Source organism: Carcharhinus amblyrhynchos, chromosome 12 (assembly GCF_965287045.1).
Source record: "Carcharhinus amblyrhynchos chromosome 12, sCarAmb.v2.hapA, whole genome shotgun sequence".
Lineage (NCBI taxonomy): Eukaryota > Metazoa > Chordata > Chondrichthyes > Carcharhiniformes > Carcharhinidae > Carcharhinus > Carcharhinus amblyrhynchos.
Genome location: NC_137335.1, coordinates 39,171,721 through 39,191,394, shown reverse-complemented (window position 1 = coordinate 39,191,394; position 19,674 = coordinate 39,171,721). Strand labels below are relative to the sequence as shown.

The following is a 19,674-nucleotide window of genomic DNA, read 5'->3' as shown; positions in this document are numbered from 1 at the left end:
GTTGATTAGCAAGGAGGTGAAAGATTATTGAAGGTAGGCAGGAATATAAAGTTGGGGTTAAAATTAGATCAGCTCTGATCTTACTCCTGCTCCGAATTCATATGACTCCACCTGCTACCTTGATTAATTAATTTATCCAGTGAAAACTAATGTTAGATTATTGCTCCTACCACAGTGTGGGATTGGGACCCTCATTTAACTACTGATGACATTCTCACCCAACAGCAGAAAATCTGATCCTGAATTTGTAAAATGAGGCAGCAAGAATCCTAGTACAATTGAACTCAGAGATTAGGTGGAAATATCCAGCAACTGGAATCATTCCTGCAAATTTGGAAGATTGTTGTGATTAGTAGACACCAAGCTGTAGCAGTCTAGATCCACCTATCCTTAGTTGCTTCATCAAAGACCTTTCCTCTATCATAAAGTCAGAAGTGGGCATTATCCAGAGTGACAAAGTGGGCTAATCACAGATGACTACAAAGTTTTCAGTTACACTGGTCATTCCTCAGATAATGAAGTAGTCGTTGCCTGCATGTAACAAGATTTGGACAATGGTCGGTTAAGTAGAAAATAACATTCACACAATGCAAGTGCCAGGCAATGACCACAATAGATAAGAGAGAGCATAAATATCTCCCTTTGCTATTCAATGATATTATCTTTGCTGAGTTTATGCATTCAACATCCAGTTCCAAAACTGGAACAACGACATGAATGCAGTGGCCACTGCAGCAAGCAAGAGGTAGAGCACTCTTCAACAAGTGGATCATAGAATCCCATTTGGCTTATTGGTTATTGCACTACCAATAATCCCACCCTACTGGCCACCTTGACACTAAAGGATAATTTAACATGGTCAGTGAACACCTTTGAACTGCGGGAGGAAACCAGAGCATCCAGAGGAAGCCCATGCAGACATGGGGAGAACATGCAAACTCCACACAAGCAGTGACCTCAGGCCAGAATTGAACCTGGGTCTCTGGTCCTGTGAGACAGCAGTGCAAACCATTGTGCCACTGTACCACTGCTAACATCTCATGACTCCCCAAAATCTGCCCATCAGCAACAAGACCTATGTCAGGAATCACCTATGGTGAATAAGCAGCAAGAGTTGTGAGGAAATTCCCAGGAAGACTTGTTTTCCATGTTTACGGGTTGATCTTCCATCATTGCACCTCTGAGAGTTGAACATTTGAAAGCTCTGGGCAGTGTACAGCATCAATTTAATTGTATCACTTGCATTTGATTTTATGAACACATTTTGGTTTTTACTAGAATTTTACTTACATTGTTTTGACTGAACACTTAGAACTATTAGTATGTTTTGTTCCCTTTCATTCTGTTTGTAGGATATACTGAACAGCAGTGGAAATTGCTTGTGCCACTGTGAAATAAAGTGCAGCTCTCTAATACATTTGTTTACTTAGACCAATTTTCTTCACAATTTAAGGGGTTAAAAAGTACAACAGGATAAAGCAGGTTAGACTACTGTCTGCCAGACTGATGAGCACCTTAATGGTCACTTTCAATGCGGAGTAAACATGAATGCTCATGTCAGTGTTTTAATATAGAACACACATTACACAGACAGACTAATTATAGTGTTGCCTATTATTTTCACGTATCATTTGAAGCAAAGCAGAGGTCAAGCTTGTTCTGCTTGATCTATCATGGAGCAAAATACTTTATTGTTGTCAATATTACAAGCAAATTACCAGAGAGCACAATGAATAACTTTATTAATTAAAATCCTGCATTGTCAGCTTTTGATAATTACTGGGAATTATTACTGTATCCGAGTTCTGTTTGAACTTTTTAACATTGTTAGTGTCACTGAAATGGTAGTGTCTAGATTAATGCACAGACTGCTTTGCAGCTATATTTCTAGTCACTGAAGCATGTAGTCAATATCTAATTTCTCTGGAGATACCAGGATATTGCACTTACTTACCAAAATGAGGTGGTTTTTAACGTATTGTCTACTTGCCAGCATACAAGTCAAGACCTATTTTATTGCTGTGATTACTAGACATTGCAGCATTGCTGTAGAAACCTGGTCCAGCAGAAATAGCTAGAATATTTGGCAGCAACCATTTTATGGTTCTTCTGGGTTCGTTATTGGAGCAAAAAGCTATTTTTTGATGAGGTGAGTCAAATGCATGTCCGTATATACCTTACAAAGGTATGTTCTTATCACAGCGACTGAAGTATTTTCCTCAAATGTCAACACATTTGCATCAAGCATGGGCATGCAAATACTGCTGGTTATAATTATTCTACACTGTTGAGAAGCCTGCCAACCTGTCAATCCATTACGACTGGGGCATTTATTCTCATCAATTCTGAAGCCAGGGTTAAAAAAAACCAGTCGGGATTTTACAGCCTCGCTCGTCCTGAAACCGTAAAATCCTGCCCATTGGTCAGTGGACCTTTCCATGGTCCGCCCCTCACCTGCTCCGATTCCCATGGCAGATGGGATGGTAAAATTCCAGCCATTGTGAGCTTCAGTCTTATTTTATCTAGTCATAAACTGGCAGAGTTGCCATGTGTACGGGTGTGTTTCAAGCTAAAACAAACATACAAATTTCCTTAAGACTGCCAATTTATTTCAACATGCTACTCAGAGGATATCCTTATCATTGGATAACCAAATGTTTTCTTCTGCATCTTTGATGAACCGATGTGGAGATGCCGGCGTTGGACTGGGGTAAACACAGTAAGAAGTCTGACAACACCAGGTTTAAGTCCAACCGATTTATTTGATAGTAAACTCACAAGTTTTTGGGGTTTGCCCCTTCTTCAGGTGAATGGAGAGTTCTGCCCTCAGACAGAGCATATAACAGCAGACAGTTTACAGATTACAGTTTACAGATAACCTGTGAACTGTGTGTGCTGTTATATGCTCTGACTGAGGCCAGAACTCTCCATTCACCTGACGAAGGGACAATCATGGGACAAGTTATGATACAACCAGAAAGAATGCTTTCTATGGTGCATCTGTAAAAGTTGGTGAGAGTCATAGCTGACATGCCAAATTTCCTTAGTCTTCTGAAAAAGTAGAGGCATTGGTGGGCTTTCTTAACTATAATGTCATTGGGGACCAAGACAGGTTGTTGGTGATCTGGACACCAAAAAACTTGACGCTGTCGACCCTTTCTACTTTGCCCTCGTTGATGTAGACAGGGGCATGTTTTCCTTTGCGCTTCCTGAAGTCGATGACAATCTCTTTGTTTTGTTGACATTGAGGGAGAAATTATTGTTGCCACATCATTTCACCAGATTCTCAATTTCATTCCTGTATTCTGTCTCATCGTTGTTTGAGATCCGACTCATTACAGTGGTGTCGTCAGCAAACTTGAAAATCAAACTGGAGGAGAATTTGGCCATGCAGTCATAGATATATAAGGAGTATAGCAGGGGGCTGAGAACACAGTCTTGTGGGGCACAGGTGTTGAGGATGATCGGTGGAGGAGGTGTTGTTGCCTATCCTTACTGATTGTGGTCTGTGAGCTAGGAAGTTCAGGATCCAGTCGCAGAAGGAGGAGCCGAGGCCTAGGCCACGGAGTTTAGAAATGAATTTTGTGAGAATAATGGTGTTGAAGGCTGAGCTGTAATCAATAAATAGAAGTTTGACATAGGTGTTCTTGTTATCTTGGTGTTCTAGGTTGAGTGCAGGGCCAGGGAAATGTCGCTTGCTTGTCGACTGTTGCAGCAGTAGGCAAACTGTAGTGGATCCAGGTAGCCTGGGAGGCTGGAATTGATTTGTGCCATGACTAACCTTTCGAAGTACCTCATAATGATCGATGTGAGAGCCACTGGCCGATAGTCATTAAGGCATGTTGCTTGGTTTCTCTTGGGTAGTGGGATGATGGTCATTTTCTTGAAGCAGATAGGGACCTCAGATTGTTGTAAAGAGAGGTTGAAGATGCCTGTGAATCCCCTGCTAGCTGATCCACGTAGGACCTGAGTGCATGTTCGGGTACCTCATCCGGACCAGTTGCTTGCTGTGTGTTGATCTTCAAGAAAGCTGCTCTGACATCTGCAATGGTGACCCCAGATATAGGTTCATTCAGGGCTTCCGGGGTAGAGGGCATGCTCTCGCTGACCTCTTGCTCAAAACGGGTAGGATGCATTGAGCTCATTAGGGAGGGATGCGTTGGAGCCGGCGATTTTACATGCCTTCATCTTGAATCTGGTTATGTCTTGCAGACCTTGCCATAATCATCGGGGGTCGGAGTGGCTAGCCTGGGACTCTAGCTTGGTCCAGTATTGTCTTTTGGCATCTTTGATAGATCTCCTTAGATCATATCTGGCTTTCTTGTATAGGTCAGTGTTGCCTGACCTGAATGCTGCGGACCTGGACTTCAGCAAGCTGTGGATATCCCTGTTCAGCCATGGTTTCCAGTTGGGGAACCCAAGTGAAGGAGGCAGGGTGATAAATACTTTTGTTACCTTGTTCAGTTGCCTTCTAAGTTATTGGCAAGTAGAGTGTGAATGTGGAGTTTATAGCTACAAATGAATGACTTGCTTCTGTGTTGAATAAGTTTAAAAATTCAGTCTAGAATTAAAAGCTGTGGGTGGTGGGGGGGGAGGGGGAATGGAATGCTGGGACAGGAGGTGAGGGAGGGGGTGATGAAGAACAAGGGTGGTGAAGAAAGATGCAATATGGTTACAGACAGATTTGCTTGAATTAAAAGTCAGGCAAATAACATTCCATTCCAGTATATCGGGGAATGGAGGTGAAATTTGAATAATTATGTTAGCAGTTGATTGAATGTTGAAGGGCATTGCAGTTATATACTTGCAGCCATTGAGGTTTAAGACTGACATGTTGCTGCAGTATATCAAGCCTTGCCTTCCAATTTGTTAATCCGTAACTCCAAATTTACAGGAAAACTCTCAACACGATCCGAGGGAGAAAGAAAGTGATCTTTGAAATGATCATCTCTTGATGTTCAAAATCATGAGGGGGCTGAACAGGTTAGAGAAACTGGTCCCCTTGTAAAAGGATCAAGAAAAGGGGGATATGGGAAAAAGGTGATTCACAAAAGATGTCTTGTGAGAAAAAACTTTTTCACAGCACAAATAATGAGTGGCGTTCCTCAGGGGTCAGTGCTGGGACCTTTGCTGTTTGTGAAATATATAAATGATTTGGAGGAAAATGTACTTGGTTTGATTAGTAACCAGACGGTGCAAATATTGGTGCAATTGCGGATAGCGAAGAGGACCATCAGAGGATGTAGCAGGATATTGATTAGTTGGAGACTTGGGCAGAGAGATGGCAGATGGAGTTTAATCCTGACAAATGTGAGGTAATGCATTTTGGAAGGTCTAATACAGTTGGGAAAAACAGTAAGTGGCAGAACCTTTAAGAGTATTGATAGGCAGAGGGATCTGGGTGTACAGGTACACAGGTCACCGAGAGTGGCAACACAGGTGGAGAAGGTAGTCAAGAAGGCATATGGTATGCTTGCCTTCATTGCCAGGGCTTTGAGTTTAAAAATAGGCAAGTCATGTTGCAGCATTGTAGAACCTTAGTTAGGCCGCACTTGGAATACAGGGCCCTATTTTACCATTGCGTGGCGCCCATTTTCAGGTGCAGAATTGTGGTAAAGTTGGATGTGAGCCCATTAACGCAATCCGCGCCCACACAGATGGCCACTTTACCAATGCCTGGGAATGGCCACAATCCGATTCACACCCGAAACGGACGCAATGGTGATTTAAATGCATTTGCATGTATTTAAATTGAATTAATGAACTGTCCGGCCAACTTTATCAGCTTTTCCCCCTTTACCATCACGTTCGCTGATCCAGAATCGCGCCAAAATAAACATGCTGAATAAAAGTCTGAATCAGGCGCTCCAGCTGCTGAAGAGGTGAGTTCATTGCTTCTAACAGCTCTCTGGCCAGGGAAGGGGGCAGGGGGTCACAATTGGTCTGGGTATTTGGGGGGGATGGGTGAATAAGGGGGACAGTGATGTCTGTGGGGGCCATCGCTCCCGCTTTTCGCTCTCGGACCGCTTTCTCTGCTTTTGCGGCCCAGGGGCAATCAGACAAGGGCGTGCTTTTTCAAACTTTTTTCTAACTGCACATGCACAGTTCAGAGCTCCGATTGTTTTGGGCTTGATAAGCCCCGCCCACAGCGTGAATGGGACCCACGATTTTTTTTCAGGCTGTGTCATATAGGGGTGCCTGAGAACAGATTTCCAAGTCAGATCTGAATTGTGCCCAGATTCAGCACTTAAAATGGAAGTGGCCTATAGAATTTAGAATGAATCAGGCCTATAGTCATCAATTCTGGTCGCCACACTACCAGAAGGATGTGGAAGCTTTGGAGAGGGTACAGAAAAAATTATCAGGATGTTGCCGAGTATGGATGGCATTAGCTAAGAGGAGAGGTTGGAGAAATTTGGTTCATTGTCACTGGAACGACGGAGGCTGAGGGGTGAGCTGAAAGAAGTCTACAAGATTATGAAGGGCATGTTCAGAATGGATAGTCAAAAGCTTTTTCCCAGGGTGGAACAGTCACTTACTAGGGGGCATAGGTTTAAGGTGCTAGAGGCAAGGTTTAGAGGAGATGTGTGAGGTAAGTGTTTTATACAGAGGGTGGTGAGTGCCTGGAACACGCTGCTGGGGGAGGTATTGGAAACGGATCCGATAGTGACTTTTAAGGGGCAGCTTGACAAATACATGAATAGAATGGGGATAGAGGGATATGGTCCCTGGAATGGTAGGTGGTGTTAGTTTAGACGGCAGCTTGGTTGGTGTAAACTCAGAGGGTAGAAGGGCCTGTTCCCCTGCTGTAATGTTCTTTGTTTTTTGTTCTTTGAATGGTTTGAATCTGGAGAGCACTGCCTGGAAGTGTGGTAGAGCTGGTTTAACTGAGGCATTCAAGAGGGCATTAGATTGTTTCTATTGAAGTAATGTGCAGGATATGGGGAAAAGGCAATGGAATGGTTCCAAGCCATAATCTCGTTTGGAAAGCTGGTGCAAACATCATGGACTAGGTGGTCTCCTTCTGTATTTAACGATTCTGTGAATTATCAAAATGAACTCCATTTATACAGCTTTAACTTGGATTTGATAATTAACGTGGTAATATTTATATATATGACAAACCTTTCAACTAATGGCAGTAGATGATTCTGCCAGATATAAAAAAGATAGGCTTTTTATTTTTGAGTTGTGCACATCAACAAGCCTAGAGCTCAGAATTGTTGGTATCTGGGGAACTTGGAGAAGCGTGGTATCTAAATCACAGCAAGTTAACACGCAAATACAATGAGAAATTAGGAAAGCCAATTGTATGTTCACGTTTATTGCAAAGCACTTGGAGTATAAAAGGACTCCCACTGTAGTTGTATTTGGGTCCTGATGAAACAAGAGTACTGTGCACACTTTGGTCTCCTTATCTAAGGAAGGATATGCTTGCCTTCGAGGGAGTGAAAGTAAGGTTCACTGGACTGATGCCTCAATGAGGTGATTGTCCTACGAGGAGAGATTGAAGATCTTATCGAATGGCAGAGCAAGCTCGTCGGTCCTACAGCTGCTCCTATTTCTTAAGGGCTGGATTTTCATATTATAGACGGGTAGCAAGAGTTGGTAGCATCTCGAGAGAAATTGCTTTGAGTGGTACGATTTTTGTTCTGGGACAGTGGGTTTGTGCCGAGGTTGGGCCTGCCAATTCTTAGAGATGGCCATGGGGGATACTGCGTGCAGAGGTAGGATGACTAATATGTCCGGTTGTTAAATATTAGGCTCTCTAGCCCTCACTCCTACTAATCCCACACCCACTCCTCAGCGCCATTAATGTCAACTCATACCAAATATGCCCTTCTATCCACCATCATTCCCTCTATGCCAATCCATGCCCCTTCACCAACACCTAATTTCCCTCATCCCTTCCCCACACCCCATCCATGCCAACTTATGTCAACCCATTGCCCCTCCACCCACTCAATTGCCCCATACTCTCCACGCTAACCAATGCCCTTCCAGCCATTCTTAATGTCCTTTTAAATAAACCTCTGTTACTACAGCCCTATAAAATTGTCAATCAACCAAACCTTTGAAGCATCAGTAGTTGAACTTAAGCACTTCTGTAATAAAATTGAGCCACTGACAAAATTGATCTAAGAAAGAGCTGCCAATCAAACAATGTTTTCTCTTGTGTGCATCTGTTTCCATAAAAGTCTAGGCTTACAGCCAAGACCTTCAATGCATGCTTGGCTGAAAGCCCAGAGTTCTATTAGTTCATTGAAACAGGTGGGAACACAAGCACAATTTTAAAGAAAGTTATCAATGACTGCTTTTAACCTTTTCTACATATGTCATTGTTATTCTAGGGCTCATTGGTTCTGTACAGAGTGTATACTGGGTGAATGGGCATGGAAATGCTATGAGTTAGCAAGGAAGATATGAGGGGCCTTTGGGTGGGATGGCTAGAAGGGCAATGGTTGTCATGAAGTGTTTGAAAGGCGATTGAGGGTGGCTGTATGGGCAACGTTTGGCATGGAGGATATGAGGGGTATTGGAGGTGGGTGGAGGAGCATGGGTTGGCATGGTGGTATGAGGAGCTATTAGGAGTGGGCAGGATGCTTAAGTTGGCATGGGTTATGGGTAAGACATTTTGAAATTATCTTTCAGATGATGGCTCACAATTTCTCTGAGAAGCCATGGACCAAAGGACCTTGAGAAGCTGGCTTAACTGCATGAAAATTGCAGGTGTTAGGAGATGGTTATCCTCACTATGGAGCTAGCCAGGCAGTGTGCATGCTTGCTACCTGCATTCTTACCCCATGCTATTGAGGTGGAATTGGAGCAGGAATCCCAGAATTGGGTCCTATTTTTAAGTTTAAAAATCCAGCCCTGAGAGGTCCCTTTTCATAGGCTTGAATCTTACCCAATCCATCCAAAGGCAAAGTGATCCTGACTGAAAAGACAGGTCTTAGTATCCTGTCCAAGCCCCCAGAAGTTTGTAAATGATCCTCAGTGTCTGTATCTGGAAATATTGAAGACTAATATAGCACATGCTCCACATCAGGCCATGTAAATACTTGCACAAAAGAGTAAAGAATGAATTTATGTATTTCCTTTATTTCTTTATACGCGTATGGAAACAATTAAGACAGTAACAGTTCAGATTGATCTTGAAACAATGGACTAAGTTCTTGTTTTGAGGTGGGGACTTCAACATGGACGTAATTCCAGATCCCAGTCCTGCACATTCCCACCTGCCAACTGCAAAATTCCAGTCAGCGCAGCAAGGTGGCTAACAAAGCCACTCAATTGGCTATCCAAGATTTGCAGGCTGGTAGCTGTGTTTTTTTTTGTTCATTCATGGGAAATGGGTGCCACTAGCTGGTCAGCATTTATTGCCCATTCCTAATTGCCCTTGGTGGGCAGCTGAGAGTCAACCACATTGCTGTGGCTCTGGAGTTGCATGTAGGCCACATGAGCTAAGGATGGCAGTTTTCCTTCCCTTAAGGACACTTGTGAACCAGATGGGTTTTTCCAACAATCAACAATGGTTTCATGGTCATCAGTAGATTCTTAACCCCAGATGTATTTATTGAATTCAAATTCCACCACCTGCCGTGGCGAGATTTGAGCCCAGGTCCCCAGAACGTTAGCTGAGATTTTGGATTAATTGTCTAGCAATACCACTAGGCCATCTTGTTTCCTGTGTTGCCCCTTAACTGACTGATTTTGTAAAAATGGCAGAGTGGTAGGATCTTGCTAGAAATCTGACGTGCTGGCTGGTGGCAGGAAACTCCAAAATCATTCATTTCTACATCTGGTGTGTTTCCCAAACTCTGTCCAATGTTCTTACACATTTCTGCTCATTGAAATGATGTTGAAGGCATCAACTTTGCATCTAAGAGATGTAGCAAATAGTTACTGGAAAGAGCCTGTCAGAACAAAATCACAAATTTGTAATGGGATTTTTTCCTTCCACCTGAGAGGAGAGAGAGGCCATTGATTAAACATCTTATCTTAAACCATGGTACCTTTGGCAAAACGCTCCTCAGTATTCCACTGAGATATCAGCTTGATTACATACTCATCTCAGAAGTGGCACTCGATCACGCAACTTTCTGACTCGGCGGCAAAAGTGCTATCACTGCGTCACAACTTAAAAAACTCAGTAGTATTTAATTCATTTATTATGGGATTGGATATGATTGAGAGTGAATGACTCGGGTTATCAGATGATACTATTTTCCAGTATTTCAATAATTTCTGGAGCCAGTTGATAGGCAGTTGCCTCATCATTATGGGGTAATATGACCATATTAACACGTGTGTGACAGTTAAGTGAAAACCACCAGCTCCCTCTGAATTGGGATTTAGTAATGGATTGCCAACCCACATTTCAGACAAAGCTCAATGTGTTTAATTTTGTTGAACATCTATCTAAGTTTTACAAATGTGAATTTGGTATTTGATTGACTGGCTATGGAATAACAGATTTAAATGAAGGAGTTAGGTAAATCATATCCATCCACAAAGTTAGTCGGAGATTTATAGCCTGTGAAATAGTTACAAAATGGAGTTGCAATCCAGTGTCAATTAATTGGAACGTGTGGAGCCAGGTTCTGTGTCTGGACATTATTGTATCCATGCCAGGTCTTAAAAAATAAACTTCCCAAGGGATTACGTGTTTAGTGTTAGATTGCAGAAGCCTGTTTTTGTGTACCCTGTTAGATTAGTAGTTGGGGTTAAATTGTGTGATTTAAGGATTGAGCCCCTGCAAGTCTTCAAATTTGTGCTGTGTAAAATGGAATTTTCAATTAGTATTGTGATTCACTTCAGGTGAAGAATACTTGTGTTCAACGATTTAACTAATAAGCATTGGAAAGAGTGCGGCCAAACTGAACAAATCACCTTGTGTGTTAATTTTTCCCCCATTCCTACTCTACACTAGATGGCAGTTTTGCCATTGCCTCAAAACTTTCTGCACTTGTGCAGGAAAGGAAAGGCCATCACTGTTTAGTCTGTGAGCGGGATCTCTGTACGGGTGATTCAGATCCTGTGGACTTCCTGCAACATATGTTAGTAATTTCGAGGCAGACATTTATTTCTTTGTTTTACTGCTGGCTGTTTGAGAAAGTGTTGGTGCTGGATTATGAGCTGTCTGGATCATGTCAGAGGCCGCAGGGATCAAGTTCATGTGACAGGCCAGACTGAGGAAGGATGAGGTTAGGGGAGGTAAGGAAACTGACCCCTGCTTTTATTGCACAAGTCACAGCCTGTCTGTGAACCACAGCCAAAAACCTGGGCGTTCCAACTCTAATACAGCTGAACAAACAGGACAGTTGCCTGCTTGGATTTTACACATTTCATCAACAGGAGTTAAATGAAAGCTTTCTCTATTTTTGCCTTGAGTGACTTTTAATCCTTCATTCTTAATTCCCCTTCCTCAATCACATTCCCTTAGCCCCATCCAGACGAGGTGACCTGGAAATCCTTGGCTACTGCATGCTACAGTGGCTGTGTGGGAAGCTGCCCTGGGAGCAGAACTTGAGGGATCCCGTAGCAGTCCAAGAAGCCAAAATCAAGTACGAGCTTTCTTCTAACTATTTTATGGTTTACTGTAGCTGCTTCAAAAAAAATTTCAAAGCTCACCAATTTTTTTTTACAATACCGCATTTCAGCCTTGTGTGACTAAGTATTCTTTTCATGCGTAATAGTAATAACTTCAAATTGTCAAAACAAATATTCTAGTAATTTCCAATTATTTGGTGTTTTTTGATAAAACTGTCCCTGAATGCCATTAAAGTGCACTTCAATATCCACACTTCAGTTAACATTATTTGGAGCACTTAAACAGTAAATTAATATTGACAGTTTCAAGATTAGTTGTCTTCTTCACGTTGAAATAAAAGTGCTAATTGATGATTAACTTTGTTTAAAATATGAAAAAACTGGGGAATTTATTCTATTTTCCTCATATTTGATATTCAAACCTTGAAATGTTTCAAAATCTTTCTCTTAGAATAAATAAAATGTTTTGGAAGGGATGAAACAATTTAAAATAATGGATAACTCACACAGATACAAATGCTTGAACATTAACCACAAGAACAGGTTCCTAAAAGCAATAGGAGCCAGAGATGGTGGTAATGTCTATGGTGGTGCAGTGATACTGTCACTGGACTCGTAATCCAGAGGCCCAGATTAATGCTCCAGAGACATGGATTCAAAACCTACCATGGTTGAATTTAAATTCAAATTAATAAACCTGGAATTATAAAGTTAGACTCAGTGATGATAGTCATGAAATTATCATCAATTGGTTCACTAATTCCCTTCAAGGAAGGAGATCTATTATCACCCGTCCTGGCCTATACGTGACTCCAGATCCTACTTTCATATTCCATTTGCCTTCAAATCACAAGCTGTACTTGTATACTAACCTTTAGTGATTCATGTAAAAGGATACCCAGATCCCCCTGCATCTCAAGAGTTCTGCAATCTCTCTCTATTTGAATAATAGGCAGCTTTTCTATTTTGTCTTCCAGGTGGACAAGTTCACATTTTCCCACATTATACTCCATCTGCCTGAATTTTTGCCCACTCACTTAACCTTTTCTAGATCCCTTTGATTCTTATGTCCGATTCACAACTTAAAATCTTAAGTTAAAAAAAGCTAAAGTTTATTTGTTAGTCACAAGTAAGACTTGCATTAATATTGCAATGAAGTTACTGTGAAATTCCCCTAGTCACCACACTCCAGTGGCTGTTTGGGTCAATTCACCTAACCAGCATGTCTTTCAGACTGCGGGTGGAAACCGGAGCATTCGGAGAAAACCCATGCAAACGCAGGGAGAACGTGCAAACTCCACACAGGCAGTGACCCAAGCCAGGAACTGAACCCAGGTCTCAGGTGCTGTGAGACAGCAGTGCTAATCACTGTGCCACCATGCCGCCCCTTATCTTATCAATCACTTAACAATGAATTCATTTTATTCATGTGTACATCATCGTTGTTTGTTGAGAGTAGCCTAGTCAGAGAGCAAAATGTACTGACACATCTCATGATTGGCACGCATGATGGTTATGAGGGTATTAGGGGAATTTTTTATTTTGTGGAAGAAACGATGTGTTTTTGCATTCACTTGTATTACTGAACGATCACGTTAGTATTAGTGTTTACACATCATTGTGTTGGACATGGCTGAACGTGTAGGCTCAGCTGTCACTCCGTCTACACGTCATATCAGACTTTATCAGAGTGGGGTAATTGAAACACTGCAGATGAAATCAAAACCCTGTAATGTCTCAAGCCAATATCCTGTGGTAGACACACATGTGGACAATGCTGATACTAACCTTTAGGACCCTTATTTTCCTACCTTGACTGAGCGTCCTCAACACTCTGCACCACTGGGCCCTTCCATGCCCTTGACCCCACCTTCTGAACTCTCATAGATTCCTTTTCAACTCCTCCATATCCCTGCACCCTACTCCATAATCTCCACTACCTCCCACCAGAGTCTGACCCTTGCCACTCCCAAGCCTCCACTGCAAGTGTCCATTCCCCTGTTCGTCTCCTTTATGCCATAGAGTGAAACCAGGAAAACCTCTAATCTTTCACTAACTGTACAAAGATCATGAACCAGGTGCCACGAGGTTCTCGTGCTAACTTTATCTTGAAAGTAGGACATAATGTTAATACGTTTTATGCTAATGAATATTCATGGAATGCAAACATATTACAAGTAAGAAGCCACGACAAGCGGGTGTAGGGCTCAATATGCTGCAAACTCGCCGCTGCATCACGACCTGTTGACGGGAAATTAGAACTTTGCATTCCATCTAATTAAGTCGCCCCACACAGCACATTTCTCGCCCTTGTAAACTCCCATCAAAAGAAATCCAAAGTTTCTGAAATCTAGGGAATAAATTTGTCCTTCAGATCACTAAAAGTGGAAACTAACTCAAACCTCTCTGGACAAAAGATCAGACTTTGGTACTGGGTGCACATATACTAATCAGCATGCATAAACTCCGTTCCCAAAATGTTCAAGTGACAATGTGGTGTAACACGGAGATGTATATGTAATCATTTATTGTTTATTCAATGTGATCAAATCCAGTGATAGCTGTTGAAGTATCCAATGTGTGATGTGCAAAATTTTCCAAAGCCCAACATTAATATATCATTTTAATTCATATAACTAGCATTTTGATAAAATATTTTTAATGTGAAATAGCAAGAAAAATGTAACTTCATTTTTGTTGAGATGAAAGTTCATCTGTATGAGCCTTTTTGAACTAATTTGCTTTTATCTTTAATGAAAGATTAAATGTGCTGAGAAATTCTTATGATGAACACAAATGTGGTTAAAAACTAAAATATTAAATTGGACACATTTTCTCAATGCCGTGACAGTTTGTAGCCAACAATCCTTTGCTGTCAGGAAGTATCCCTGCGACTTACTATAATGTCTATTCTTATTTCAGCCTTATGGAAAACCTGCCGACTTCTGTGCATCAGTGTTTTCCCTCTGGATGTGAGAGCAGTAAGTGTGTTCATTTACAAAAACAGCCGTACATTTCTAGTACTGTAAAAAGGAAGTCTTCAGTAGTTAATCCCAATTTAAGCAAGAATTTGCCTTCAAATGTCCAATAAAATGACTACCTCATCTTTTGCCTATTAAACAAAAAGGTTTTCACTGTCCTCTCTATGTCTATTATCAGATAAATCATATCATCTATTTGTGACGAAAGATGCACAATTACCATTTTAAATGCAATTCTATTGATTTGCTTTTGAAATGTAAACATGCTAATTGGATTTTGGGTAAAAAAAAGGATGACTTAATTAACTTGAATAGCTGCAGAGAACAGCGATGTTATTTCCCCTCCATTTCTTCACTCCAAGTTAGCTGTAGATTTTTATACATTATAACTGCTATCAATCCTTGTGAGATTTGCTTGGCAGAGAGCTCCTCGTATGTAAATACTGGTACTAATCATGAAAGGCTGAAATAAAACTTGCTGCTAGATTAGCAATTATGTTTACTTTCAAATGGATTTGACAAATGAGGGAATTAAACCTTTGTGAGGAAGAGGGTGTGAGTAATAAAGGAAATGGACAGATAACCGATCCTATACTTTCCCTATAGTATCCTTGAAAATATGCAAGAGTGGCCCTGATCAATTAATTCACATAATTATGTATTTTCGAGAAGAGGAAGTGCTTCTGTTTGACAGGAAGATTAGGATCAACAGTTTATAGAGGGAGAAATCATAGGGGACAGCCCGCTTTCAACTGTATAAAAACAAATTACTGCGAATGCTGGAATCTGAAACCAAAAGAGAAAATGCTGGAAAGTCTCAACAGGTCTGGCAGCATCTGTAAGGAGAGAAAAGAATTGACGTTTTGAGTCCAGATGACTCCCCAGCTTTGACAAAATTTCATCTGGATTTGAAACATTAGTTCTTTTCTCTCCTTACAGATGCTGATTTGGTTTGGATTATCAGATGGCAATAATTTTCTATTGAAAATGATTATGAAATTATCTGCATTTTAGTTACTGACATGAATCTATGAAAAAAATGGCATTTTTGCCATAACTGTGCATTATTTGAAATAGCAATGGACCAATTGGTTAACCTATTATTTCATTTCATTGGCAGATTTGCTAATAATATGAAACACTTATTCTCTGCCTCTGTGTGTACCAAGATTTATCATAGAATTGTTACAGCACAGAGAGGGGTCACTTGGCATGTTGTGTCTGCACTGGCTCTCTGTATGCACAATTTAGGTAGCACCTCTCTCCCACCTTCCTATAGCCTTATACATTTGACCTTTAGAGATAACAATCCAATTCCCTCTTGAATGTCTTTGATCAAACCTGCCTCCACCATACTTTCAGGAAATACATTCAGGCAGTTTATAAATCTGGTACATAGAACTAGTTTCAGTAATAGTGATTGCAAAACTCATCGATTATCACAGAAACCCATCTGGCCCACGAATGTCCTTTTGGGAAGGAAATTGGCCGTCCTTCCCACGTCTGACCTACATGTGACTCCAGAGCCACAGCAAAGTGTTTGGCTCTTAACTATCCTCTGAAATGCCCTAGCAAGCCACACCTTTCAAGGGTAATTATGAATGAGCAACAAGTCTTACCACTGATGCCCATATATCCCATGGAAGAATAAATAAAAAGTTCCAGATACTAACTACATGCTACAGGAAAGGTTTTTCCTCATGGGAGTGGATAAATATGAGGTTATCCACTTTGGTAGCAATAATGGGAAGACAGAATGTTATCTGAATGGGTGTAAATAGAGAGAGAGGTGGACACTCAATGAGTCTCATGCATCAGTCACTGAAAATAGGCACGTAAGTGCAACAGGCAGTAGAGAAGGCAAATGGTAGGTTAGCCTTCATGGCGAGAGGATTTGTGTATAGGGATAGGGATGTTTTGCTGCAATTGTATTGGGCATCATTGAGGCCACAACTGAGTATTGTGGGCAGTTTTGGTGTCCTTATCTGAGGAAGGATGTCCTTGCTATAAAGGGAGTACCAGGCTGATTCCTGGGATGGCAGGACTGTCATATGAGGAGTTGGTTAGGATTATATTCACTGGAGTTTAGAAAAATGAGAGGGGATCTCATAGAAACTTATAAAATTTAACAGGGTTAGACGGGATAGATTCAGAAAGAATGTTCCCAATGGTGGGGGAGTCCAGAACTCGGGGTCATTGTTTGAGGATAAGGGATAAACCTTCTAGAACTGAGGTGAGGAGAAATTTCTTCACCCAAATGATGGTGAATGCGTGGAATTCACTGCCACTGAATCAAGTTGAGGCTAAACATTATTTTATCTAGTTGAGGCTAAACATTGTCTGATTTCAAGAAGAAATTAGATTTCGCTCTTGGGGTTAGAGGGATCAAGATATATGGAGCAAGGGGATCAGGACACTGAATTCAATGATCAGCCATGATCAAAATGAATGGTGGAGCAGGCTCAAAGGGCCGAATGGCCTGCTGTTTCTAGTTTCTATGTCACCATTGCTCCTTTTGCCAATTACCTTAAATCTTGGACTTTTGATTCTCAACCTTTCCACCAATGGAAACATATTTCCCTATCTCCTCTGTCTAGACCGCTCCTGATTTTGAATACTCTTATCAAATTTCCTCTCAACCTTCTCTTCTCCAAGGAAAACAGTCCGAACTTCTCCAATCTTTCTTAAGTATAAATACAGTTGCAACATTTCTTCTTTTAGATATTTCTACAAGATTCTCAGCTGGGTTCTTCCTTAAAGATTTCACTTTGAATTGTGGAATAGAAGAAATGTTCACAGCTGCTTTTACAATGTTACTTTGCATAGCAAGAGTTAAAAATAAGGACCTTGACACCTGTATTTTGCCATCTATGGCCTCCAGACACTCAATCACAGCCAATGGAGTACTTTAACATGTAGTTACTGTTGCAAAGCAGGAAATGTGACAGCCAATGTGCTTGTGTATAGCAAAGCCATTTGCAGCAAACTCCCACAAACCAGCAATGAGGTAATGGCCAGATTATCTGTATTTTGTATCACGTAGGTTGAGGAATGAATATTCGTCAGAACAGTGGGGAAGTTGTCTGCTATTTTTCACAATAATGCCATCGGATTTTTTTGCATCCACCTGAGAAAGTGAGAAAGCCTGGATGAATTGTCTCATCCAAAAGATGCCGTGTCTGGCATTTCAGGACCATCTCAGCACTACACTGAATTGTCAACCTAAAGTCCTACACAGCAGCCTCTGCTATGGGACTTGATCCCTCAATCTTTTGACTCAGAGGTGATTGTGCGACCATTGAAACAACCTATCGTCTTGGTAAAAAAACTCCCACCTAGAAATTCTTTCTCAGCATGTAGTTTCTCAGAATTGAAAAACTGACAAATAATGGACTGGCCCTGATTAACCTCAAGAAGTCCATGCTCAGAATCAATAAAGGTTTTAGTAGCGCTCACTAAGTGAGCTATACAGGCCTGTGTGGTTTCATCAGCTGTGGTATTCCAAGATTCAGATCTTCTCAGTCACATTCGTTGTTTGGTGATTTTTGCCAATCAAATTATGATGGATGTTCTATATTCAATATTTTTCAATCAATTCAGGAATTTTAAATTTGTATTCTTGGCATGATGCTGATTATTACTATTTCTGTTACTATTTGTCATAATTTAGGCAAGGTACTATGACTTGGATTTTCGTCTTGGGCTAGTGAAATATGAGTTGGGTCCTTTAGTGGTTTCAGAAACAAACACTCGACTCATGACTGACTTGGCCAGGAATTTTTCTTTTTTCACATGAGCGCAATATGTAATTTGTGAGCTGTGATACAGTGCAATGGGAGTGTTGGTGCTGAGGTGCGCTAGTTAAAAGGCCTGCCTTGGTTCTCGCCCAGCTCACAAACCTCACCCGCAATCCACCCACCTCCATTGCGCTGCATATATCCCATGTCCCTTCATATCCGCATCGCGCATCATTATCTCCTTGTCCCTTGCCACAGTCACTCACCCAGTATCCACTATGCGCGATCTTCACCAACCATACAATATCGATAAGTGCAGTTGAAAAATAATTAAGCCTGTAACAAATCTAACAAAACTTCCATTCAAACTTCTTTCATTGTAAAAGAACTGGCGACCCATAGAAAAACAGTTTAATCTCAGAAGTAACCACTAAGATATCTAAACAAGCAGCCATATTTCAGGAACCACAGCTAAGGCAGAATACAACTTCCAGCCACACCACTTGTGGTAACAGTGCAGAGTTGTCCAGCAGCTCAACTGTGCATTCATAATGATTACTGCAATCAAAAAACCACTTTCAGTCTCAGAGTCACCCCCAAGACTAAAAGAACAGATGGCGTCAGCACACTCATAGTGTCGAGCAACATCAGTCAAGTCATTATGATAATGCAGAGGGGCATTCCCAACTGCCTAGTTTGTTAAATAGTTTGTGTGGAAAGATCTTCTACTTTGAGCAGGTAGGTGACTCCTGTCACTTCATGACAAGTGAAGAGGCACACCCAAAGTGATCCACTATGTTCCGAGGTACTGGATATTTTGCTTTGCGGCGAAATCTCAGGACAAAACCTGAGATAAAGCCATATTCCACTCAAAGACTTGAGTTATCCATACAGGCAGCATGTTTCCCGTGGGGAGTTGTTATTTCACCACTATTAAAGGAACATCTATTGAACCAATTACATGGAGGCCATTGTGGCATTGTGAGAATGAAGGAGATAATGCGGTGTTGTTTCTGGAGGCCTGGATTAGATGCCAAAATGGAGAGAAGACAGGAATGTGAGACCTGCCGCCATTAGCACCATTACATCCATGGGAATGGCAAGAAAATACTTGGCTATAGATAAACTTTGATTATGTTGGACCATTTGAGGGGTGCATGTTTCTTATTCTAGTTGATGCTCATTCAAAATGGCCGCAAGTTACCATCATGAAGTCAGTGTCACTGGAGAAGACTGTTGAGAGATGAAGTGAAATTTTCAGCAGATTCAGTTACCTTGAACAATTTGGGGCCACAGTTCACATCTCAAGAGTTTGAAAACTTCTTTAAGGAGAACAGAATACCGCACTGCAGGTCTGCATCACTACCATCTTGCTCCATTGGGCTAGTAGAGTGTTCTGTGCA

General features: G+C 41.3%; 1 protein-coding gene across 3 annotated transcripts in view; it reads left to right on the top strand.

Moving 5' to 3' along the window:
• Positions 1-19,674, top strand: part of LOC145350924 (serine/threonine-protein kinase VRK1-like) — a 103,018-nt gene that overhangs the window by 57,465 nt on the left and 25,879 nt on the right. For all 3 annotated transcript variants that reach the window (XM_080200396.1, XM_080200397.1, XM_080200395.1), the window contains exons 9-10: positions 11,447-11,567; positions 14,476-14,534. In XM_080200396.1, the coding sequence (XP_080056522.1) occupies positions 11,447-11,567; positions 14,476-14,534 (180 nt within the window). The remainder of the gene's footprint in view (positions 1-11,446; positions 11,568-14,475; positions 14,535-19,674) is intronic.